This window comes from Lacerta agilis, chromosome 3 (assembly GCF_009819535.1).
Source record: "Lacerta agilis isolate rLacAgi1 chromosome 3, rLacAgi1.pri, whole genome shotgun sequence".
In the NCBI taxonomy this organism is placed as follows: domain Eukaryota; kingdom Metazoa; phylum Chordata; class Lepidosauria; order Squamata; family Lacertidae; genus Lacerta; species Lacerta agilis.
In genome coordinates this window covers 66434029-66458321 of record NC_046314.1, presented here as the reverse complement: position 1 = coordinate 66458321, position 24293 = coordinate 66434029, and the positions used below count along the sequence as shown (strand labels likewise).

General features: G+C 42.5%; 1 protein-coding gene across 3 annotated transcripts; it reads right to left on the bottom strand.

The window, feature by feature from the left end:
* Positions 1 to 233: 233 nt before the first annotated feature.
* TMEM181 (transmembrane protein 181) lies at positions 234 to 22451 on the bottom strand. Of its 3 annotated transcripts, none has more exons than XM_033144090.1 (17): positions 22065 to 22451; positions 15419 to 15522; positions 12697 to 12752; positions 11399 to 11489; positions 10945 to 11075; positions 10080 to 10187; positions 9745 to 9825; positions 9213 to 9312; positions 8197 to 8327; positions 7279 to 7370; positions 6205 to 6262; positions 4745 to 4847; positions 4589 to 4640; positions 3847 to 3929; positions 3249 to 3338; positions 2446 to 2512; positions 234 to 938 (listed from the first exon to the last, which is right to left on the bottom strand). In XM_033144090.1, the coding sequence occupies exons 1-17, from the start codon at positions 22208 to 22210 to the stop codon at positions 860 to 862; spliced, it is 1572 nt and encodes a 523-aa protein (XP_032999981.1). In that variant the 5' UTR covers positions 22211 to 22451; the 3' UTR covers positions 234 to 859. The 3 variants fall into 3 exon arrangements, with proteins under 3 accessions (XP_032999981.1, XP_032999984.1, XP_032999982.1); XM_033144093.1 differs by lacking the exon at positions 22065 to 22451 and adding an exon at positions 20088 to 20180; XM_033144091.1 differs by lacking the exon at positions 22065 to 22451 and adding an exon at positions 17238 to 17284.
* Positions 22452 to 24293: the final 1842 nt, after the last annotated feature.

Sequence of the window (24293 nt, the reverse complement as noted above, 5' to 3'; positions counted from 1 at the left end):
TGTTCCCTCTTAAAAAAAACCAGCAACCAGCATTCAGTCATCATTTACACAGGCAGAAGACACTCAGGTGCAAAGTTATGCTTTTCACCAAATGTGACTGTTGTTTTAAGATAAAGCAGCCTTAGAACACCTTCTTTCTCAAATTATTTTGCTCTTCCAATACAATTATATAGAATTATGTCAGTCTCAGAAGAAGCTGAACTGGTGTGCTTAATCGCAATCACAAAATCAGATAACTGAAAAAACTCCTTCATTTAATTCAAGTCACATACAGTGCTGAATCACAATTGCAATTCCAACCCACCACCTTTCAACCCCTGAAATGGGAAAACAGAAATTGAGGTTTCTCAAGGTGTTGAAAGTGCCAAGCAGATTCCAATCAGAGTAAGTTTGGGGTTGAATGACATTGGGAGCTGGGGCATTTCCTCTCTCCCCTTCTCTGCAAACACAGTTTGCAAATGTCAAAATAAAATTATTTTGGAGTAAAAAAGTAAGCATCTCAATACTACATTCCAAGTAAATAGTTATGAAACTATGAGGAAATCAAAGTTTTAGCTGTGACAATGCACAGCAAGCTCCCCAAACAATCTGGTCTGGAGGCATCCCATCACAACTGTTTTCTAAAAAAAAAAGGGGGGGTACACTTTGATTTTACAGAATAACTCTTCCCTAAAAATTATATTCTTCCCCCCCCCCACTTCAGTTTTAGGTTTGTAAACAGAAAGGGAGAAACAGGAAATCCTTCCACAGAAGTCTATGATCAGTTAACAGTAGACTCAGGAAAAAGATTTTTAGGGGGTGGGGGGAAGAGTGTCAAAATTGCTTTTGTTCTCATAGAGCAGGCCACTTCTATGAAAACTTAATCGCTGTCCGATTCTTCCTTGAATTTGGCTCTGATGGCTTGACCGTTCTGAAGTGGCATTTCTTCATAATCACTCCTGTCCCCAAAAAAAGAGATATTCGAGAACATCTTAAGACATAAATAACATAAAACAACACTTATTCTGGGCAAGTAGACGAAATTAGTATGATCTAAAAAGATTTGTTATTCTTCCAAACATGAACCCTCTTCAGGTAGGAATGAAAGCAGTATTCTTTCGCTTCCTTCCAATCTATCTAAAGAGTATGGCTTCAAAATCTGACCATATTGGAAGGTTGGTATAGGGAGCTTGCTTTAATTTCAGTGTTCAAAGCAATTCACTTATTTTCAAGGCATCCTAAATGTGACACTGATGGCTCAGTTGGAAGTGTACACTTGTCTTGCTTGCTGATGAATTCGAGACAGGACCAAAAGATGAGGAAACAAGCAGGGACACATGCTTTTCTCAGAAAAGAAAAGCAAACTCCGTGGGGAAAATAAATCCCCCTGCAATTATTCAAGCAGCTGAACATCCCCATCATAAGGGTTGTCGCATAGCTGCTTACACATAGGACAGCCTCAAAAAGAATAAGGAAGCAAATCGATACTCTTTCTGCCCCACACAAAGATTATTCATATGTTGGAAAGGGTTGGGGTAGAATTTGCAGCTGCATTTTCCAATGCAAACTGTCATTACCCTCAAAATTACATAATTTTTGTAAACTGTTGATTTAAAACTTTATACTTTTGTATTAAATGGCTAACAAGTTAGATAAATAACAGTAGGCACAACGTCTGTCTTAGCACTTGCTTTACCTGCCACACATACATTTCACTCACATGGCTTATCTCACAAATTCAGACCTCGTTCCGTAGAACGGAGCCCTCTCACCTTATAACCAATTCTGTGGCTATAAAACTCTGCGGTCACAGAGGCTAGAGAGAGATGTTAGGTCATATGTGAGCAAGTGAGCACACTGAGGCCAGAACAGAAGAGGAGCCTGCTGGACCAGGCTCTCACAGGGGACAACCAGATGCCTGTGGGAAACCAGCAAGCAGGATTCAAGCACAAGAACACACTCTCCTCACATGGTTTCCAGCAACTGATATTCAGAAGCATTACTGCCTCCAACTGTGGAAGAAGAGTATAGCCATCGATAGCCCTCTCCTCCATGAATTTGTCTCATCCTCTTTTAAAGTCATGGAGGTTGGTGGCCATCTCTGCCTCCTGCAGGAGAGAGTTCAAATCACTGCTCAGCCGATGAAGCTCACAAGAGATCTACTGGCCTTTCACACTCTCTCAGGCCAACCTGCCTTGGTAAGTTGCCGTGAGGATAAATGGGGCAAGGGACCACGTATGCCACTTAAGTTCCATGAGGGAACTAATGGAAGCTTTTTAAAAATGTTTGACTTCATACTATTCCTACCACAAGTACTAGATTCTTCATCATTTGCTTCCAATATACAACTATCACCAGTGACAGGGCAGTCCTTTTTAAAAGGAAACCTCCATGGCTTATATTTTGTAGAATATGAGAAAAAAAATATTAAATTAATACTACTACTGTAAGCCTTACGTTACTTACCCATAGATCACATCATCATCTGAGTCATTCAGCATAGAGAAGGCAGGATTATCTTTCAACTGAGACTCTGAAAGGTTTTGCAAAGGAAAAGTTCACTTAACAAGATATCTCTCTATTATAGGGCCTTTTCAGTTCAGCTTATTTGAACTTTCAGAAAGCTTTCGATAGTCAAGATGAGTCTTTCAAGAGAGACCACAAGCCTAGCATTTTTGGGAGGAGGGGAATACATCTTCTTATGGAGCACCATGGAGGGAAGAAAGACTCTGCCAGCATGGCGAGTGGTGACAGATGATGGGAGCATGAATACACCGAGGGCCTTCTGGCGGTTCCCTCACCGCGAGAAGCAAAGCTACAGGGAACCAGACAGAGGGCCTTTTCGGTAGTGGCGCCCGCCCTGTGGAACGCCCTCCCATCAGGAGTTAGAGAGATAAACAACTACCTGTCATTTAGAAAATACCTGAAGGCAGCCCTGTTTAGGGAAGTTTTTAATTTGTGACTTTGTATTGTATATTTTGGTATTTGTTGGAGGCCGCCCAGAGTGGCTGGGGAGACCCGGCCAGATGGGCGGGGTATAAATAAATTATTATTATTATTATTATTATTATTATTATTATTATTATTATTATTATTATTACAACATGTGGAAAGCCACAAGTTTCTTATGCCTGCTCTAGGGCTTAAACACAAATAGACATAATACCTGAATATTTTACACAATAGTATGACATGCAACCTTTTTGCAATAGAATAGAATATGGTGGAAAAAGAGAAAAAAAGCAAAAGCTGAACTGAGGCCAACTTACCATACAGGGCATTTTTTGATGGTGAATATACAAAGGCTAATGTGTATAAATAGAAGTTCAATAAGCCGTAGAATGATAAGAATTCTGCAGGTGGTAACCGTCAAGGATATCAAACAAAACAATTCAAGATGCACACCTCGCAGCACACAAATGTCATTCTCCACATATATGTAGGCAGCTAACCAGGACATGGTCAAAACATCTAGGAAAAAGCTATCTCCAGATTTAAAAGTAAAATCTGCTTTACAGCTGCTTCACCTATAGGTAGCGTCACAGATGAAAGCAGTGCTAATGTTCAAAGCTGCCCAACATTCAATAAGCTAAAAGCCAGCCTGTCTACTAAGATCACATAGAGAGGCTCTCCTTCACATGCCACCAACATCTGAGCTATGTTTGCTTGGGATGCAGGAGAGGGGCTTTTCGGTGGATGTGCCATTGCTTTGCAAAACCCTGCGCAGCAGTGCTTGCCTTCTTGCCTCCCCTACACTTTGATGCCTTCATTGTATAGGGAATTACAGTATACTAATCCCTCAAACAGTCTGACGTACACAGCTTGACTGAAACATCTCAGTACCATGATGTCACAGTAAAAGGATATAATTATGATAATGGGTCGACAGTTCAGCCACAAAGTTGTCTTGCAGAACCTGGGCTCCAAAACGCAGATAAAGTATAACGATGCTGCAGTAAGGGAAAAGAAACCAAAAAGCCACTAAACATTTTGTAATTCACTTTCTAACCAGAGTTAAATGAAACAGTAAATTAGTGCTAGGGCAAATGTTAGCCTTCCTAATTAAATCTACTGTCAATGCACAGGAACACCCAGATCCTCAAAAGGTGAATGCATGGAAGGGGATGCAGCAGTGGGAAGGATGTGGTAATTGTGCCAATGGAAGTTATTATTTCATATATTTATATACCACTTAATATGAAAACAGTCTCTAAGTGGTTTGTAAAAACCCAAAAATATTATATGTATATATGCCAAGCATAATCTATCGGCATCTAATACAGTCAAACCTCGGTTGTGGAACGTAATCTGTTCTGGAAGCCCATTCGGCTTCTGAAATGTTCGACAACCGAGGCATGGCTTCCGATTGGTTGCAGGAGCTCCCTGCACTCAAGCGGAAGCTGTGTTGGACATTCGGCTTCCAAAATACATTTGAAAACCAGAGCATTTACTTCTGGGTTTTTGTCGTTCGGGAACCGAAACGTTCCAAAACAGAGGCGTTTGGGATCCAAGGTTTGACTGTATGTGCTTTATCAGAAATGTGTAAGATGCTAATCTGCACCTCAGCAGGATGATTTCTGTATCTAGCAGAAAAGAATTAATGTCTTACCTAATGACGAGAACTACAAATGTCAACGCGGTCAAGAATTTTAGCCTGAGATCTGAGAAAAGGAGAAGAAAAATGGTTATCTGAAGGTGAACACAAATATTTCGCTGGAAGAACATTGCCACGCAGCAACTATGACAGGCACAGAACAGAGCTTACCGACATAGGGCATGTTTCGGAGTTCTGAGCATGCCCTGATTATCAGGAACAAAAGGTACAAAATGTACACAGCTGCCACCACAAGGAAGAAGATTTTCATACCCTGTTACAAAAATATATACAAAAGTTTTAAAAATATTATTCTGATGGAGATTATGACAACAACATTTCTTTCCTATCCTTCATGATGAGGTCCGAGGGCAGCTTACAAGAATGTAAGAATGTAAAAATACAGTATCAAAGACAGTTAAAACAAATTACAGCCATGAGAATGGGATGGGCCCTAAAATATATGTCTCCAGTGTCAAAGGTGCATATCCAGTCTTTCACTTAGGCCAGAGTGCCTTTAGATGAAAGGCTTTACACTTGAATAACCATGGCTAAACTTAATCCCAGTCACTATATGCTTCTCGGATAAGAACAGTTTTACATGATTTCCAAAATGCTGGTCAGGCTAAACATAGGGATGTTGTGCTATCAATCCTGTTTCTCTATGTGTTCCCCCTGATTTGCAGACCTGGTGCACAGGTGGTCATTTGTTTTCAAAAGAAGCTGAGAACAGTGACTTTATAAATCACTTCGTTTTTCCTGTTCTGTTTCATTTTCTCTTAATACAATTATCTCCCAATATTTATTGTGTTGTATTAAGACATCCTCACATGATCTTAGAAACAGCTATTGGACTTCTAAGAATCTAAATGAAAGATTTAACTGATGACCAACAAAGAATTATAGTTTACAAAAGTGGGCAACAAAAGTCTTTCAACAAAATTAGAATAACAGAACCGTAGAATTTGTAGAAGGGAAGCTGGAAGGGAGTTCAACCCCTGCAATGCAGGAATATCAACTAAAGCATCCCTAGAAGACGGCTATCCAACCTCTACTTAAAAACCTCAAAGGAAGGAGAACCCATCATGTTCAGAAGGAGTCTGTTCCAGTGCAAAGCAGCTCTTACAGTAAAAAAATTATTCCTGATGTTTAGTCAGAATCTCCTTTTTTGTAACTTGAATCCATTGGTTCAGGTCCTATACTCTGGAGCGGGAGAGAACCAGCTTGCTCCATGTGACAGCCCTTTAGAAACTTGATTTTGTTACATGTGAGATTCTCCTAATTACAAGAATCTGTGTGAGATGGTTTTTACAAAGCTGGTAGGCTTTTGTTGTGATCAGGGGAGTCTTACATGTAACAATTTCAAGTTTCTAACCCTGAATTTAAGTGGGTTCTCACCATTCTTTTTCTGAAGGTTTTTCCAGGGATCTCAGAAGAAGTCCCTGGAAACTTAATGTAAGCAAAGCTACAACCAATATTTAAGTGAAAGCCTGTTACCTATCGTTTTGCAGTTGTGCCAGCATAGGACATCAGTTGGACAGATGGATCAAAATAGCTCAGTGTTTTTCAAAATCTGATAATCCACACAGCATTTCTCATATAAGCAGAAAGGATTGTTCACACTAATTTACCTGAAAGTTGTTTGTGTCAATCCCATACTGGTATGTTGGGTCACGTAGTTCATTGACACTAAAAAAAAAATAACAAGACCATTTAATGTAAGAATTTGTACACATCATAAAACTAAAAATAAATCCATAGAAACTAACATGTTTTTAAAAATGACAATTTCTTCCCCCTCAGCTTAATAAGATACAGATTTAGACTCTCTCTACTAGTGCTCCCAACAGTTTTCAAGAAAAAGCCAAAAAAAATATGATTCCAATTTGTTTGAGTTTGTAATTATGTTTCCTATTTATGCAGAACTGAGAAAGCTGGAACCAACATATTCAAATACACATACACATAGCACTAGGAAAATGTTTAAAAATCCTATGACTACTCAGCGCTGAATAACGTTTGCCACTTCTTGAGTATCCAATGCGGTGCTTACCCATGGAATAAAATAATTCCTTGGCGGAATAAGGGAGGGAGAGAATTTTCAGTGATTCTTCTTTACCATGAAGGTTCCTGGACTGCCTCAATCTGTTCCAGAGGGTACTTCAACTATATGGAAAGTGGGCTCTCTCTATGCAGTAGGAAGACTTCATATTCTGATCACATGCTAACAGACTGAATAATCTATGCAGCTAAGGAAGCCTTTAGACAGATATCAGGATACAAAGCTATCTCCCGATACAGTGGAACCCTGGGTTACGCACACCCCGGGTTGCGGACGTTCGAGTTAAGAACGCCCATAACCCGGAAGCGTTTCCGGAGCGTGTGCAACCCCCGCACGACCCCTGGATGCGCAGAAGCACTCAAATCGTGGTGCTTCTGGTTTTTCAGGCTTTCTTCATGCATTCGGGATACGCACGCCTGCGTTACACACAGCGACCCGGAACGGATTGCGTGCGTAACCCAGGGTTCCACTGTATTTATTGCCGTTTCAACATGTGCTCTACAATCTTCAAATGGTGGACTTAGTCTTTTCTTTTACTAGAGAAAAAGTAAAAGATAAGAACTATTTTAAAAATCCTGCTTTCTTGTTCAAGGCTATTTAGTGATCAGAGAAGGGGAAAGAGGAAAAGAGAGAAGTTACTCACGTCTGCCATATTCCTAATGTAACAGAAGCCAGCCACAAAAGACCAACAATAAGGAGTTTAGGAAAATAGAACGTTATGCACCTCCTTTCACCCTAACAAAGAAAAGGGTAAATTACGAATATTAAACTTGGCTTTCAGACATCAGTTAATTTACAATATTGTGAAATATTGCTGTACTTTTTTCTGAGGGGCAGCAGCAACAAATAGTTTAATTTTGAGAAATTCACACAGAGTTTCTGGGTGGAATCCAAACTGGGGCTGCTGCACACATGGAGGGACTTGTGATTCAGCAGATGGCTGCACTAAGAGGCAGGGAGGCAATATTTACCAATCTGCTCTTCCTCATACTGGCCCCCAAACCTCTTTCTAGTCTGTTCTGGATGGTCCCACAACTCTCCAGAGCTGTGCTCTGTTAGGATGCTGGGGACTGTAGTGGGAAGGAAAATCACCTTCCCTTTTCTTTTCTTTTCTTTTCTTTTCTTTTCTTTTCTTTTCTTTACAAAGGCATCCATTGGATCAAAAGTCCTTTCAGGAGTGCATGCAAGACTGGGGGAAATAATTCATAAAGTTCATAGGGTATTTGTAGGCTCTCTCTAATCTGGGAGAGGGGGAGAGAGGCTGAACTACACCTTTCTGAGTTCAGTGCAGGAAGGGGAGGATTAAAAATGCTACAAATAAAGTAAGTTTAACTTGCTCTTTGGCAAGTGAGACCATTTATTAACGTTATTTATTCCTTTGGTGTAAGATTTTTCCAAAGCTGTTTATTTGGAATAGGTTTTAATGGGTGACTTAATGAGTGTTTATCCAGTAAAAAACAGCAAAGCACACACACACACACACACACACACATGCACAGAGCAAGAGATAAGTGTGAAAGGCAGAATGTAGGTAGCATTGAAATAAGTGTCTCCTCCTGACCTGCACTCTGATCCCATGGTAGACGCAGAGCCAAAACAGCAGCAATGCACACAAGAACAGCGACTGGAAGAGGTCATCTAGCATTCCAGGAAACCAACTGTTGATTAGGAACGAGAGGGGGAAAAACGGATCTGCAACAAAAGAAAAACCGTCACAAGACAACCACGGAAAATGTTGTTCCACCCTGCACTTGGGCACTCTCTCGCAGCCTAATTGTGAGTCAGAGTTGTGATTCAACAGAGCCTTCTCAGTGGCTGCACCCACACTATGCAAATCCTCTCTTAAGGAGTCCTGTCTAGCTCCCTCTCATATGGACTCTAGCCAGCAGGGAAAGAATTTTGGCTTTTTCAAACAGGCCTTTAGCTTGCCAAACTGATATTGCTTTCCTGCAACTGTATGATGGTAGATGGCGAAAGCCAGCTGCTGTTTTTTAACCTGCTCCTGTTGTTCAGCCACTTGTTTTACACATTCTAAACCATTTTATTTTATTTTATTTTATTTTTCTAATAAATTCCCGACCCCCCCCCCCCTTTGCTGGCTGCCTTGGACACCTAAGTGTGGAAAGGGAGGATAAATAGTTATTTTTAAAAGCTAGAATCAGTGAGAACTGAAATTCTCCCATGCTGACCCTGGGTGCAATCCAACTGGTACACTTGTACTCACACAAAAGGCTTTTTTAACCAGCAGATGCCTCTGCTAACAGAAGAGAGGGGTGGTTTTTTCCAGCCCCCTGCAATATCCAATGCTCCCAAAATTCAACTGTTGGACGTTTTGGGGCAGGGACCACCAAAGGGAATTGGCAAAAATTGCAGAGGAGTGGAAAGTCCTTCTTTGAGCACAAGGACACCACATGGATCCTGCTCTTCCCCAAACTTATTTAAAAAGAAAGGGGCTTGTATTTATTTATTTTTCCTTTCCTGCCCAATCTCACTTACGTGAGGAGGGTGGGGGAGAATCTGCCCTATAAAGCATGGCCCCAGGAGCCGATCACAGCATGACGCAATACATATAAATACCATTATAAAGCAACAGCAGGGGGAGGAGGATCGACATCCACTTCTGCTCTATTCCCCAATCTCGCATAGAGAACTTGCGCAGGGAGTGTGCAAAGAGACACTGCAAAGGAACATTTAAAAAAATCAGCGAAGATTATGTAGTACCCGTTTGTCTTCAGATAAAAAAGGAAGACTGGTGGCAGAATGTAAGCTGAGGCACATGGGCTACACTAGGCAGCAAGTTCTGCAAGGATTTCTTGCACTTCAGAGAATAGGTTGGCTGATGCAGCCCCAGGAGAACAACAGTGCCCCAAAACCCCAGTGAACAGGAACCACCTCAAACCATGTTGGGGAAGCATCACATACCAGAACACCTCAGTGTCTTATATTTCTCCTTGTTTTCACTTCACTTTTCTTATCCCGTAGCACTCCCTCTTTTGTATCCCGCCTATGTCTCTGGCCATTATCCTTCCATCCCTCTAGCAATGAACTCTCCCTTCCAGAGCAACTTCCATATCTCATACAAAAATAAAACTGAACAATCGACACTCACTGTGACGATGAAAGTAAGGACCACAAAGACAAATCGGAACCAGATTTCCACTTGAGAGAAGGCTGAGTTATAGGTTTTCCACTGAAAGAAAGAAATCAGAATATTAACAAAAAAGCTAAAGGAATGTCGATGGCATCAGTCATAATATTCAGTATTTTATTATTCATTTATTTATCAGTGTGATGTTCCGGATTTAGCACTGGTACCAGTATTTCTTGTGGGTGTAGCCATTGAAACTTCAAGGGGAAATAATGTGCCCTTTAATATTACAATCAACACAAAGATTTACAGTTAAAACTACACTTTCATTCTATGTTTGCCTTTACTTCACTTACTGTGAAATTGTAATGCTTGATTGGAGGAAGGTTTTCAAAGGCGACAGTGATCTCATAGCGAGTGTAGTTCAGATAACCAAGATGGACCACAATAAATTCAGCACATTGCTAGGAGCACACATTGGAAGAGGGCAAATTGGGAGGGAAAGAAATTCAACAGTGAGAACACCATACACACACCAACCACAATCAGGTTCTTTTTTTCTTTCTGGGCTTTTGAGTCATTTAGGGTTGGGCCAACCATTGCAATAAATGAGTTAGCATATCAGAATTGATTTAACGGCGAAATTCAGTTAGGGTATCCCTGCCTTCTTGCATGACATTCCCTTGGACTTCTCTGCTGTTTGTAACAGCACAGCTGCCCTAAGCTCAAGGCAAAGGAAAAATAAAGACTCATCTGGGACCTCTAGTTGCATTCAATAGAAGTGCTGCTTTGTGATCACTGGGTTTCAAGGAAAACTAACAGAGCAAACACAGAAACTGTTGATTAGCAGATCGTTAACAGCTGTAACCTTGATTTGATTTGTGGATTCCAGAAACAGGATCTGGAAGTTCATACTTCTAAAACATGCTCTCTGCAATTCCTCACTTTGTTGTTAACAAGAAACTAGAATCAAAAAATTCATCCACCTAATATAATATAGTCAATCCTGTCTGGCAACAATTTTCCAGGACCTTCAACAGAATTATTGCCCATGACTGCTTCTCGAAATGCAACATTTTGAATGTGGGGTCAAATACATTAGTTGCTATTTTGTTTATGGATTTCACCAACAGAGATACTTCCTCACCTCGCCTCACCTCTCTATCATGCTTTTAAACCACAGAAATAGCTCATCTGTAAGAAATGGTACATTGCCATTACCTGTGCACAGTTCAGTGTCCTTGTCCGGTTGTGAAGTTCCTTGTTGAAATACCTGACGCTTGCATTCTCTATTACACCACTTATTGTAACCAGCATATTGAAGTTTTTTTTCAAGCCATTCCATTTGTTATCTGAAAAAACAAAAGTCTGTTCAGATGCTACAATCTATAGGCTAGAGTATACATATATATATAAGATAACAGATGCAGTAACAACCGAAAATGAATGGATTCTATAACAGAATCAAGAGTACATTCCAACCCTCAATAACAACTGCTCACTGAAGCTAGTACATTGTGGTAACAAATTGCATTGTTTAACTACGCACTGTGTGAAGCACTGCTTCCTTTCATCTGTCCTGGTGACCTCACATTGTACAGGCAGGCAATATACACACATTTCTGTATGTGGTTGATATATACATAATTAATCATACAAGCTAAGTAACACTTACCAAAACTTTGGTCCAACTCCACTACACATGTCAGCCACAACTGCTGATTATAAGTAGATAACGGTGGTGAACTTAAATTAAATGGCCTTATCTAAAACAAAATGGAAGCAAGAGTTAAACCATAGTGATTCGTTTTACTATATTAGCTTCTTCAGGTTTTGTGAGCAAGTTTTGTCTGTGATGTTGTTATACTATGAGATTCCACTGGGCTCCATTTTACCCTCCATGCTATTTCATAACTATAAGAAACTCCGAGAGGGTTTATTGGGAGATGTGGAATGAGATGTGGTGCAATCAATATGTAGATTACACCCAGCTTTCTCTCTCCTTTTCATCAAATCCAGAAGAGGCAGTGGGTGTTCTAAATCAGTGCATGAGTAGAGTAAAGGACTGGATGCAGGCCAATCTATTCTACCAGAGGTTCTCCAGAAGACAGGCAGAAATCTTACAAGCACTGCTACATCAGAACTTTAACTGAATATTTTTGGGATTGAATCTGGAATCTTCTGCATGCATAGAATGTGTTCTGCCACTGAGTCATGGCCCTTCCTCATCAACATGCAGCACAGCTATAATGCTTGTTGCAGGAAAGGTGCAGATACTGTCTTCTTGTTCATAGTGTTTTCTAGAATAGCAAAGCAAAGTGAAGGAATTCTTATAAGGCACAGCAAAAAAAAAAAACTAGGACATGATGAAAAAGTGCTATCAATCAGTTCTTAGGCAAATGCATGCCTCTCTTTTCTGTACGTCACTACTGTGGCAGGAGCTAGGAGGAGCATCCATACCCTCTGTTGATATCATTGAGATTAGACTGTTCAGTATGGTTACCTGCAGATGACCTTTGAACCCCACACCCTACGCAAGGTCTGCAGTCTAGGTTCTGCTTTGCTCCACAGGGTCCTGAAAATGCCCCATGTAACATGACCAGCTCAAGAGCTGATGGAATAAGTCATAAGGCAAACTCCCACAGACCTAGGAAGTATTATGTTGAATACACCAAATACTTGAGACTATGCATGGAATTCAATGTTGTGCTCTTCCTATTGTTCCAGCTTGCCAGGTGAAACAACTCTCCCTCTCCTCCAACTGCACACAGTTCTGGGGGTTCTCCCAACCTCCCTCTCGGAGCCAATTTCGGGGGGCTCAGGTGGGAGTATGAGAGGAAAGCCCCATTGCACAAGCATAAGTCCTTGTGCAGGGCTCCCACTGATAGGGCTTGTTAGGTGAATCCCACCCTGAAATATTTGTGTGTCAGAACAAGCATGCACAATCTACAAACAGAGTATAAGAAGACTTACCTTGGAGCCATTATTCAACTGAGATTTCACTTGAAAAGATTCAATGACATTGGGACCTATGCAATAGACAGAGACATGGGCTCAATATGTGAATTCCTGTTGCAGCCTAAATTTTTAATGATGACCGTTACTAGCTGAAAATGTCAGGAATGGTAGACAGATAATGTTAAATCACACAGAAGCTCCTGTTTTACTCATGCATCAAAATTAAGGGATGATTTCTTATCCACATTGCCGATAGAATTCAATTCGACTCAGAGTCAAGTTCCACATTCACATTACCACATACTATAGACTTCAAAAGATCTTTAGACATACAGCTCACCACAGAACAAAACTGGACTATAGACTACATAGCCACAGACTGTTCTATTTTAGAGGGCATTTTAGTGGAGGGTTGAATGGTCTTCCCACTTTTAAAACACACTCCATGCACACATGAAGCGATATGCCAGTGAAAAGGGTACCAGCCTAGTTCCCCCCAATATAGCAGCTTTCTATAAGTAGGTTCTTTCTTCTGGTGGGAGAAGAACAGGTCTATCAATATCTATTAGCCATGATAGCTAAATGGCATCTTGGTATCAGGGTTGGGGAACGTGCCTTCCTTCATATGCTATTAGACACCAACTCCCATCAAGCCCAGCCAGCCTGGACAATGGTCAGGGCTCATGGGAGTTTTAGTCCAACATCTAGACAGCCACAGATTCCCCATTCCTGCTGTGAATTCAGGTCACATGCAGAATTCCAGATGCCAGGCACAAGAGACAGGAGATTTGATTTGCCTGCAACAGAAGGTTTGCAACCAGATTTTCTTTTTGTACACCACTGCAGCACAATGGCAGAGAGCAGCCTTGAGAAGCTTTCTATGATATCACAGTCCAGCAGCAGGAAGAGGGATTGCCCAATGCAGTATCTAGCAATGCCTCAGAAACAACTGGACTGAAATAATATTTGAACAGTGGGGAGCAGGTGGCATCTCTCAAGGCCCACCCTTCCTTCATGCTCATCACCACCCAAGGGTCTACAAATGCCAGTTTGCCACTGGCCAGAGGATCTTCCAACCTGCTGAGGGTAGTAGCACAGAAAGCATACACCCTTCTCTGGGTCTGGAAAATATGCAGGAGCCCTCCCCAATGCAGAGAGATTTCTCAGTGCTTTCCAGGTGTCACTATTACATTCAGTTAAAAATATAGGTTTTGAAAGACACATTTTAGGGGTATTGGGTATGTGGGTGTGACAAAAACCTTTTCATATCACAGAATCATAAAAGGGGTCCTCTGTGAACAGTCGGGGGGGAATAACTTTAAAAAATGGATGAAGTTGGGGAAGACTAAGGGGTAAATAAGCCTTTTGCATTATGGGAGAGGTAGAAAAACAAGAGTTTAAAAGAATTTTATATTTAAAAATGAAAAATTAGGTGACACGTTTTGGAGAGTCTTCCCGGGGGGACCACAAAAGCTTACAGGAACAGCTGCCAGTTAGCCCCTCCCCCTGGTATAAACCATAGGTTACAGTGATGTTCAAATGCAGTCACTGTTTAGCATCAATATATCCACCCTCTTCAGAATAGGGAGGGAGGTGGAGAGAGAGCTTGCAGGAATTATCCTGCTTGGTTTTGTGACTAACTATATACATACATGTTTTGAGTGTGAAGGCATTTCTTTGAAATGTACAAGTATATATATATACACACACACACACACACATAATGCGCACATTTTTTTATTATGGGTGTTAGCCTGGTGTGAACAGCCATATGTGCTTTACCAAATCTAAGCAAGCACACACATTTGGGTATGATCTGCTATGCAATTTCCTCACCAACATTTACTTATAACATGTAAAACATAGTCCCTCACTTCCCCAAAGTGTGGTCTGCATGGGCTTTGGCTTTCTATTTCAGCACCATCCCTAAGATACAAGTACAGCAATGTCACTGTCACATATAAGGACAGTGAGCTGCAATTGATGACAGCGTACGTTTTAGCATTACATTTTGAAATGTCTCAAGAACTGCAGTTTGACCCTGGCTGCTTTCTGCAAAAGTATCAAGCCAAATAAAAAGGGTCTATCACATCAAATGTTTTTAAGCAATTCAAAAGCTCAATTTGAAATCATCAAAAAATTGGATGAAATACCAAAATATCACCTTAAGAAAAAATCCATCAAATGAATCACTTTTACTAGGTGATGATTCAACCTCCCCATAAGAAATCAAGATATCACAATTGAGAGGCATGTCTCTCCAAAAGACAGAATGCTCAAGCACTTCTCACAGTACATAGTACATTTGAGGAGGACTATCAATGGCTGGATAAAATTACTTCAAGGAGCAGCAAGCTGGTCCTTGACCACACTGTTTGCAGTTATGTTTTACTAAAATCTAAGTCCAATATAATTTCAGGACACAGATTCTGGACTATGTATGGCAAGAATGGAGACACAGGCTTATTTGTAACCTTGCAATGGTCATGGATAGGACAACATAAAAGGCAAAAATGGCTCCATGGCTGGGGCTGGATCTCTGCTCCTTGTCAGTTTTGGGTGGTGCCAGCTTCTTTTAAACACTTGATAAATTTCAATCCCCACCACCAGCTACTCATTAAAAACCTAAAGAAGGGGCACAAATTCAAGCTGTATGTCTTGATAGCAAAACAATGGGAAAGAATAGGAGGCAAGTAAATAGAGAAAACAATCTTTAACCAAAAAGGCAGAATCTTACCTGCAATACCTATTAAAACGGTTAAACCAAAACAAATGAAGAATACTACGAAGACCAAGACAAAATGGCGTTTGGACAGCGTATATAATCGCATCGGGGCCAACCTGCAAACAAGGAGAGAAAGAACAAGTTAGCAAGTTTCCCACACCACATATCCAGTAAAAACACTCAATGTTTTGTTTGATAAAATGTGCCATCAGAAAGTGGAAGGCTTTTTCAAGGCTGTAGCCCTATACACAATTACCTGGGAGCAAGTATCATTAAGCTGAATCAACAGGGACCAGGACCGGCTGTAAAGTGCTGCTTAGATTGGCAGCATGTTCATTCTGACAACATACCCCACACATTGGTGTGCCCCATAACAGAACTTTACATATAGCTAAGCAGGTGGTACAAGCAGGCACACTTGTATCTGTGGAATATTGGTTATATCTTCTCAAAGTTGTCATAATTCTGAAGTGTATGTGCAACCTTTTTTCTAACTTATATGCTACAGATATACAGTAGTCACGATATCAGCTGCTTAATGCAAATTGGTAACAAGAGGGATGAATCAACATTTTCCACATGCACAGTCATGAACTGACACTAAGATTGTGCTTGAATCAATAGGAAGGCAATGCAAAGATACATTATGGAGCATACTTTCAAACTACAGTATAAACAGTTTGCCATCTATAAATTAACCCATCTATAACAGGGCGAAAAACAGGTTGGACACTTTTAGCATTCAGCCTATTGGGAACTCAAAACAGGACTAACGTGCTATTTTGAGTTACAGGTAGGTAGCCGTGTTGGTCTGCCATAGTCAAAACAAAACAAAATAAAAAAATCCTTCCAGTAGCACCTTAGAGACCAACTAAGTTTGTTCTTGGTATGAGCTTTCGTGTTATTTTGAAACTCTTTCCTGAAGTTATGCTTTCCTTGTTGAATGAGTGCTTCCACTTCTGCATTACAGGTATTCAAGGAAATCGAGAAGCATGTCAAAATACATAGATAAGAAATTAGGAGATTTTTTTGGTAATAAATAGCAATTCACAAAAAGGGGGGGAGGACATCATCTAGGAAATTATCTTCAAACTCAGCAGCGGCAAATATGAGGCAAAGGAACTAAACTGCAAAGCATGGAGTGAGAGTGTGACTGTCCCTCACAGAAGCTGATTTCCTTTGGACAGCCACGGAACTGTTTTTCTTCCAACTGGGTTCCTAGAAATGGGGGGAGGGGGGATGATTGGGGTGATCACAGAAAGAAATCAGCAACTGAAGTATATACACCCCCTTTCCCCTGCAAGTTATCCCCATACACCCTGCTTACGACAGATTAACTTTATTCCACCTCATAAGTAACATAAACAAGATCCAGCCTGATTTTGCACTAGCCGTCCATATCATTTTTTCACTTAAGAACAGCAGGACAAGAGCGAGGGAAGGGCACACAAAGTGTGCACAAGTCTGCGGCTTGCCTTTTTTTCATACCTTGCAGGCACAAAATGGTTTATACCGACACAGCCAGGGTTTAGAGAGCACAAAATGCCACTCAGTCCACAAGCTGCCTTTGGTTAGCTTCCTCCCATGCAATGCAGGCTGCAATGTACAAAAGCAGAGGAGCAAAGATACACTGCAAGAAGGGCTTACAGAACTGCTGCTCCAGATCAGCCATGCAGGCCAGTCAAGCTGCAAGGTGCACTGAAAGACAGAGGAGAAAACCAACACCCTCAAAAGGCCACGATCCAATCTGATCCAAAAGGGGGGGGGGATAGTTCCTAAGGATGTTAGACTGAACACAACATATCCACAGGTTTAACCATCCTTGATTTACCTCTGATGCAACAGTCCTAAAGAGAGAGGCATCTTAACCCCATCACTCAGCAGCATCAGAGAAGCAGGAGAGAGAGAAAACAGAAGATTTAAAGGAGGAGAAGGGAAAAGAACTACCGGTATCTAGCATTCAGTTGGAGCACATGTAACCAGGAGTCGCATAGTACACCCGTACCTCTCCCAGGTTCAATAAAGAAGCAGGAACATTTGTGACTTAAACTATTGCTATTAATAGCAAAAATTAAACAAATTTGTATAGTGCTTTCAAGTGTTCAAAGCACTTCACATGCTTTATCTAGTTAAAATCCTTATAACAACCCTGCAAGGTAATTCAATATTATTTTTTCCCATATTGCAGGCAGCGGCCAGAGGCTAAGAGAGAGTGGCTTACGACCAATGTGAGCTATGAACCTGGAATTTCCTGGTTTGTAGCTCAGGCTCTCTTGCTCACTATGCAATATTTTAAGTAAAGCTCTTTGAACATGTTAAAACACTATTTCAATGCTAAAATATTACTCAATTTCTGAAGAACATGTCAGGTACCACGAGTTTTCAGTCCAGCGAGTTGTCTAAAACTTATCTACTTTATTCACGGCACTTGTCTTCAAGCAGACATTGTGAAAATCTGCTGGGGACAGAAGGTAATACCACCTCTTACAGCCATGGTCATTTTGAGACATTGGTTAACTTGCTTGCTATGGCAAAGATTTAGTATGCAATAGAGAAGCAATGCAACATTTGACTTTTCTACAGAGGAATCAGCATTCAGGTTCTCAGCAGGAAACACAAAAAGGAGAGTCAGTTTCCTTGAAAGGAGAGCAAGGAAATGATCTTAGTGGCCTTGAATCATAGCTTGTGTGTGTTTGTTTTAAGAACTTTAGAGCCAAAATCAGTTTCGTGAACTTTTGTCCACACATTTTGTAAAGTTGCTTCTGATAATTAGGCAGAGAAATCATTCCGTTCTCTCTAAAAGGTCACAAGCATAAAATAGGTATCATTTATTATTATTTATTAAATTTATTAAACTTGTATGAAGTATGAGTAAAAGCAAAAATCAGAAGCACCCTGAACTCGGCTTATTAAACAGATCTTTCCCAAGACATTTGCAAACATTGTAAATACCACAGCAGTCCTACTAGGAGTTAGTTTCAAACTATCTCATAGACATTTCATACATTTAAAGAAACAAGGAGTGCAAAAGAACAGCACTTCTCTTTAACATGTGTGAACTGGAGCTTGAGGGAAGCTTTCATCTACAGGAAGATCTAGAGGGTCTCAGCTACTTTTTAAACTCCTGGATCTCATCACTGATAAAAGTCCACTTTAAATGCAATAGCAGAAGTTATAGAATCATAGAAGTGTAGAGTTGGAAGGGACCCTAAGGGTCATCTAGTCCAAGCTCCTGCAATGCAGGAATCTCAACTAGATTATACATGACAGATGACCATCCAACCTCTGCTTAAAAATCTCCAATGAAGTAGAGTCCACCACCTCTTGTGGGAGTTTGTTCCAGAACAGCTTTTACTGTTCTTCTCGGACTGACTCTCCTTTCTTGTAACTTGAAGCCACTGGTTCAGGTACTGCCCTCTGGAGCAGGAATGAACAAGCTTAGTCCATCCTCCATGTGACAGCCCTTTACAAATTTGAAGATGTGCATCATATCTCAGTCCCCTCTTTTCCAGGGTAAACAAACCCAATTCTATCAACTGTTCCTCATAAGGCTTGGTTTCCAGACCCTTTAGCATCTTGTTCACCCTCCTTTGCACATATTCCAGCTTGTCAATACAGTGGTACCTCGGCTTAAGAACTTAATTCGTTCTGGAGGTCCGTTCTTAACCTGAAACTGTTCTTAACCTGAGGTACCACTTTAGCTAATGGGGCCTCCTGCTGCTGCTATGCCGCCGCCGCACAATTTCTGTTCTCATCCTGAAGCCAAGTTCTTAACCTGAGGTACTATTTCTGGGTTAGTGAAGTCTGTAACCTGAAGCGTCTGTAACCCGAGGTACCACTGTATCCTTCTTAAATTGTGGCACCCTGAGCTGAACACAGGACTCCATGTGTGGTACCTATGTTAAGACATGTGGTACCTGAAAATGTCTTATCCTGCTTCACTGTAACATTTGAGCTAGCTTTTGTATGTCAATATAACTCGAGCCAACGACTGTCCAGACTCCAGCCTTTACATTAGCATGGCTTTGGGGACAATGTGAGGCAACTCTCTTCCACTAAGCATTTCTGTCAAAGATAAGTTAACACTACCCAGCTCACCAAATGCACAAATATGACACACATACTCAGACATCTCTCCCTGCCTCTCACAATCACTAAGTGATAAAGGAGCTAGAGGAAAGGATCCATTCCTCAAATGATTTGTTTCTAAAATGAACTGTGCTGTGGCTCAAAGTCTGTCATATTCATATGACACCTGTCACCTGCTGACCCAAGGCTCTGACACTAATTATAAAGGCAAAGGGGCTGGCAGTGATTATTCCACAATAAGCAAGTAGTCTGTGTATGTTCAGGGGAACTGCTACCTTCCCAGCTTGTTCTGATTTAGTTAAAATGGGAAGGTAGCGAGGGAACTGTTCCCATTCTGCTCTGCTTGTGAGCTTCTGGGACACTGTTACCCACAAGGCAGGGAAAGAGGAGCGTTTTCCTCCTCCAAATCTGTGCCTAAAGCACTACACGCTCCGGCTGATTCCGCCGAGTGGGGCGGGGCAACACTCCTCAGCAACCCGTGTGGTCCGGCCAGAGGAATAGGCTCAGGTCAGCCACGGTTCCCTCCGCGGCCTGCGCAACTACCGCGCACCCCCTACCCCTCAGCGCTGGTCTCGCTACCCCCAAAACTCACAGATCCATATCCATGCTGCGCATGCGCGCCGCGCCGCCTCCACTCCGACAGCTGGTCTCTCCCAAGCTAAGCGGTGCCCGCCTGCCCGCCTAGCTCCGTGGCAGCGCCAGCTGCGCACATCACTTCCGCGTGCGTCACCCAACGTGCCAGCTCCGCCTCTCGGGAGCTGTAGGGGGCGGGGCCGTGGCCGGAGGGGCGGGGCCGCAACACCTCGGAAAATACCCTCTAAGGCGCGCCTGTCAGCATAGTGTGCCCGTAGGCACAGAGGGTGTGCGCCTGCGCGTTGCTCCTTCTGCGAACGGTTGTCAGTTTGAAAGCCGTCAGGGGCGAAACTACCTCAGGGCAGTTAGTTCCATGGCAGTGCTGCTCGCAAGGAGACATGGGAATTGTAGTTTTCAAGTCTCTCAATCACACATACGCACACAGAGCTATCTCCCATGGAAAGAGAGGCATATATTTAGTTCTCAGCAACGCCACTCAAACCTTACCTTCTATTCCCCCCCCCCCATACACACTTAAAATAAAAACATAGTTCGTTTTAATAGCCTTTATCTGCCTGGCTGACGGTACAAAAGGCAAAATGTGACGCGCCACCTACCAGTGATTCAGATAGAAGCATGCCTTTCCTGCCTCATAAGATTGGACCTGGTTATTACTTAATTTCTAATTTTATAATACTTCTTAAGGTTTGCAGCTCCGTTTTTATTATACAGCAGACCCATAATTTACAATACAATCCCTATTAAGCACAGTGAAACTTAACTTCTGAGTAAATATGCACAGACAGAGCTGTGCCTTTCATCAAGGGATATGAGCTAAGACTGTAGGTAACAGATGCAATTCTCATTTTGTTGACGTCAACAGCAAACCTCTCACTGGATTTAGTGGAGCTGAATTTCATCCAGTATCACAAGGAGGGCTGTTGTTTTTTAATTGTATTTCTTTATGGCTAGAGTTGCTGGAACCTGAACCACATGGAAAAATAAAATTCCGCAAAGACTTTAGTTAGTAATGCATGCAGTATGCATAGGAACCATCTATTTCATGGAGTTCCATACAGAGGATATTTCCTGGCTTGTGACTCAAGGGGGACACCTTGCTCCTGTGATTTTGTCGAACTCTGAAAATTTCGGAAAGGTAGTTTTCTTCTTCATACGAAAGGGAAATCAGCTATTGGGGAGGGGGGCTGAATATGGGCAGGAGAAGGTTTAGGGAAGAATGAGCAAAGAACCCACAGCTCTTGGATCCTGAGGACTCATTGGAGAGAAGGTGGAGCCCTGATTATTTACATTACAACCCCATGTACAGGAGGATCATGGGCTCTTTCGGCGGTGGTGGGGTGGGGGAAATCCCTCTCATCTTTTCCGAACAGGGTGGTGGTGGAATATGATCAGAGTCGAGAAGAATCCCAGACTCAGATTCCACATTTAGAAAATGCCATCAGGAAGGTTACTCAAGCAACTCTTTCCCTTTCCCCCTTTTCCTTACTCAAGCAACTCTTTCCCTTTCAGGGACTCTCTGAAGTCACTCATCAAAACCTCATCGCAAAAGAACCAAAAAGGGTAGCTCCGCTGGGAGAAGGTAACTCTCCTCTCCCAGCAGCCATATTGAAACGCTGGACCTCGAAAGACACCATCTCCATCCTTGGTACTGAGAAAGCGGCGGCGCGGGAGGGAAAAGACTGTCGCAGCCGGCGAGGAGGAGGAGGAGGAGGAGGAGGAGGGGTAGGTGGGAAGGCTTCACTCTGCAAATCACGTCCCCCAAAGTGCGTGGAAATAAGGATTCCCCTTGGGATTGCTCATAAATGAATAGCTGCTTCTGAATCCTACGTACTGCATTTAAAGAAGCATTTTTAACAGGGGTTGACCAGACCGCTGATGCAAACAGCTATTTCCCTAAAAAATAAAGAGGCCTCTCTTTCCCTCTCCATCCCTCCGCGCGCTGCTCCCTTCGCGCCCCCCCCCCCGCTCTTCTTACCTGTAGTAGCGATCATCTTTGTAAGGGGTCAGGTCCTCTTTGATCTCCTTGTAGGTTTCTCTGATCCTTTTGCAAATGTGCTTGAGCTCGCCGCAGAGCGGATTCTCAAAGGCGGGGTAATCCGCCTCCATCCCGCACCCGGACATCACGCCAGCCCCTCCTCACCCAGCCAGCGGCCGCGGAGACAGCAGCAACCCCCGGGGGCCCCGCTCTAAGCCCGCCGCCGCTTCCTGCGCTCGGCCATGGAGACCCCGGTGGCGCCTGGGCCTCGGTCTGGAGCTCCTCGGGGCTGAGCCGGGCTGCCGAGGGGGAGAGAGCTGCAATGGCCGAGAGGCCGCCGCTTGAAGCGACCCTCTGCTTTCCTCTCTTCCTTTCTCGGCAGAGCGCCGCCACTGGGCGCCGAAGGGAGTTTTGTGGGCGGCGGCGGCTCCACCAGGTCTGCTTTGGCTGCTGAAGCCCCATACATTTTCTAAGGGTACGCGGAGGGCAGGGAAAGTCGAGGGTGACCTAACAGGCACCGATAATGTATGGTGGTTGTTAACGAGATAAAATCCCCATGGTCTACGGACCAGGTAGAGTTGGAAAAGAATCAGCACCGTGGACAGCGCCACTGGGGACTGGTGGCAAAATGGCCCCTGGGAAACTGGTCCCGTGATGTTTTTCAGGCACGTATGCACATGGCATGGTTTGAGGTGGGGCAGAGGCCCTCATTTGGCAACTCGGTATTCCTCGCAAGCAGAGAGGTTCTCCATCAGCTGGTATTTTGCCCGATACATGTTTGGTTCCTGCCCAAGGAAGCACCCCTGCTACTGGAATATCACCTTTCAGCAGCCTTCAGACTGCGGGCAGTTCAGAACATGAGGCTTGGCTCTGCTTTGAGGAACACATTAGGGCGGCATAGAAACAATACTTGCAGCTGCCTGTCAATTTTAAAGCATCAGTTTCCAAGCAAAGACCAAGCAAATGAGAAATGGGCAGTTCTTGAAACTGGTGTGTGTGTGTGTGTGTGGAGAACATGAGACCCAAAGGCCCAACTAGTATTTCTGTTTTCAAAATTGTCAACCAGATGCCCACAGGAAGCCCAAAAGCAGGGTCTGTGTGGTTCCTAGCTACTGGTAAAGAGGCATATTTCCTCCAACAGTGGAATTAGAATAAAGCCTCATCCTCCATGAATTTGTCCTGTCAAACTATAAAATTCTGGCTCCACCTACATTTCAAGTCTGACCCAAGTGGCAAAATCCTACCACTCCAAATAGTTGGCTTGCACTGAGAGCAAAATCAGAACCTGTGGCCTATCACTTGAGTTGCTGCTTATGCGCCCACAATTGAAAGCATAAAATTCTGTAAATTGAATTCCAAACCCTTAGCAACGCAGCCAATAAAACCTGTTCCCCATTGGGGTTGGGAATTCCACCCTCGTTTGAAACCCTGCAATATCAAGTGCTGTGTCAGTCTTGCTGTTTGACAGAGTCTGGAGAACTGAGACCTTGCTCTTGCTGGCACCTCGATCCAATCTTCTGGGATTTTTATAAACTCTAAGGCATCAGCCTTACACAGTCCTGTTTCTGGAGAGTGTGCGTGTGTGTTCTAAAAGGGCTCCTTTCCAATGGCATCCAAAGTAGGGCTTCACTATGGTGATTCAGAGGCAAGAGCATATGGACTGAACCTGGTTCCACTTGAGAAATATGTGTTGCATCTGCATCCAAAAAGGTTGCCCACTAAAAGAGGGTAACAATTTTGCACCCCAGCATACAAAAGGAAAATATGAAGGCTTTATTTGAGGGAACACTGCTGTTCCTTGTTTATCTACTTTTAAGTATGAAAAGAAACACAAATCCTATTGGGATATCTTCATCAACTATCCAGAGGAAACTGGCTGTTATCCAAAATTTGGTTATAGCAGAACATTATTACCGTACAAAGTTTCTGGTCCAGCATCATGCTGTAGGAATGACAGCAAGTGTGCACCAGAAAGAACAAGAGGCATCCAGATATGCTAATAAGAATAAAACTATCTGTTAAGAATACTGAGGCTATACATTGCATACTAAAACACACAAACATTCAAGATTTTCAGTGCGAGACAAAACACCAAAATCAACTCACAGTTTCTATAGTTTGCCAAAACTTTAATAAGCAACACCTGGACAACTCTTACAATTCCAAACCATCAAGGAAAATAGGGCAAATGACCCCATCTCAATCATGTAGACAGTCAAAATTTTGGAC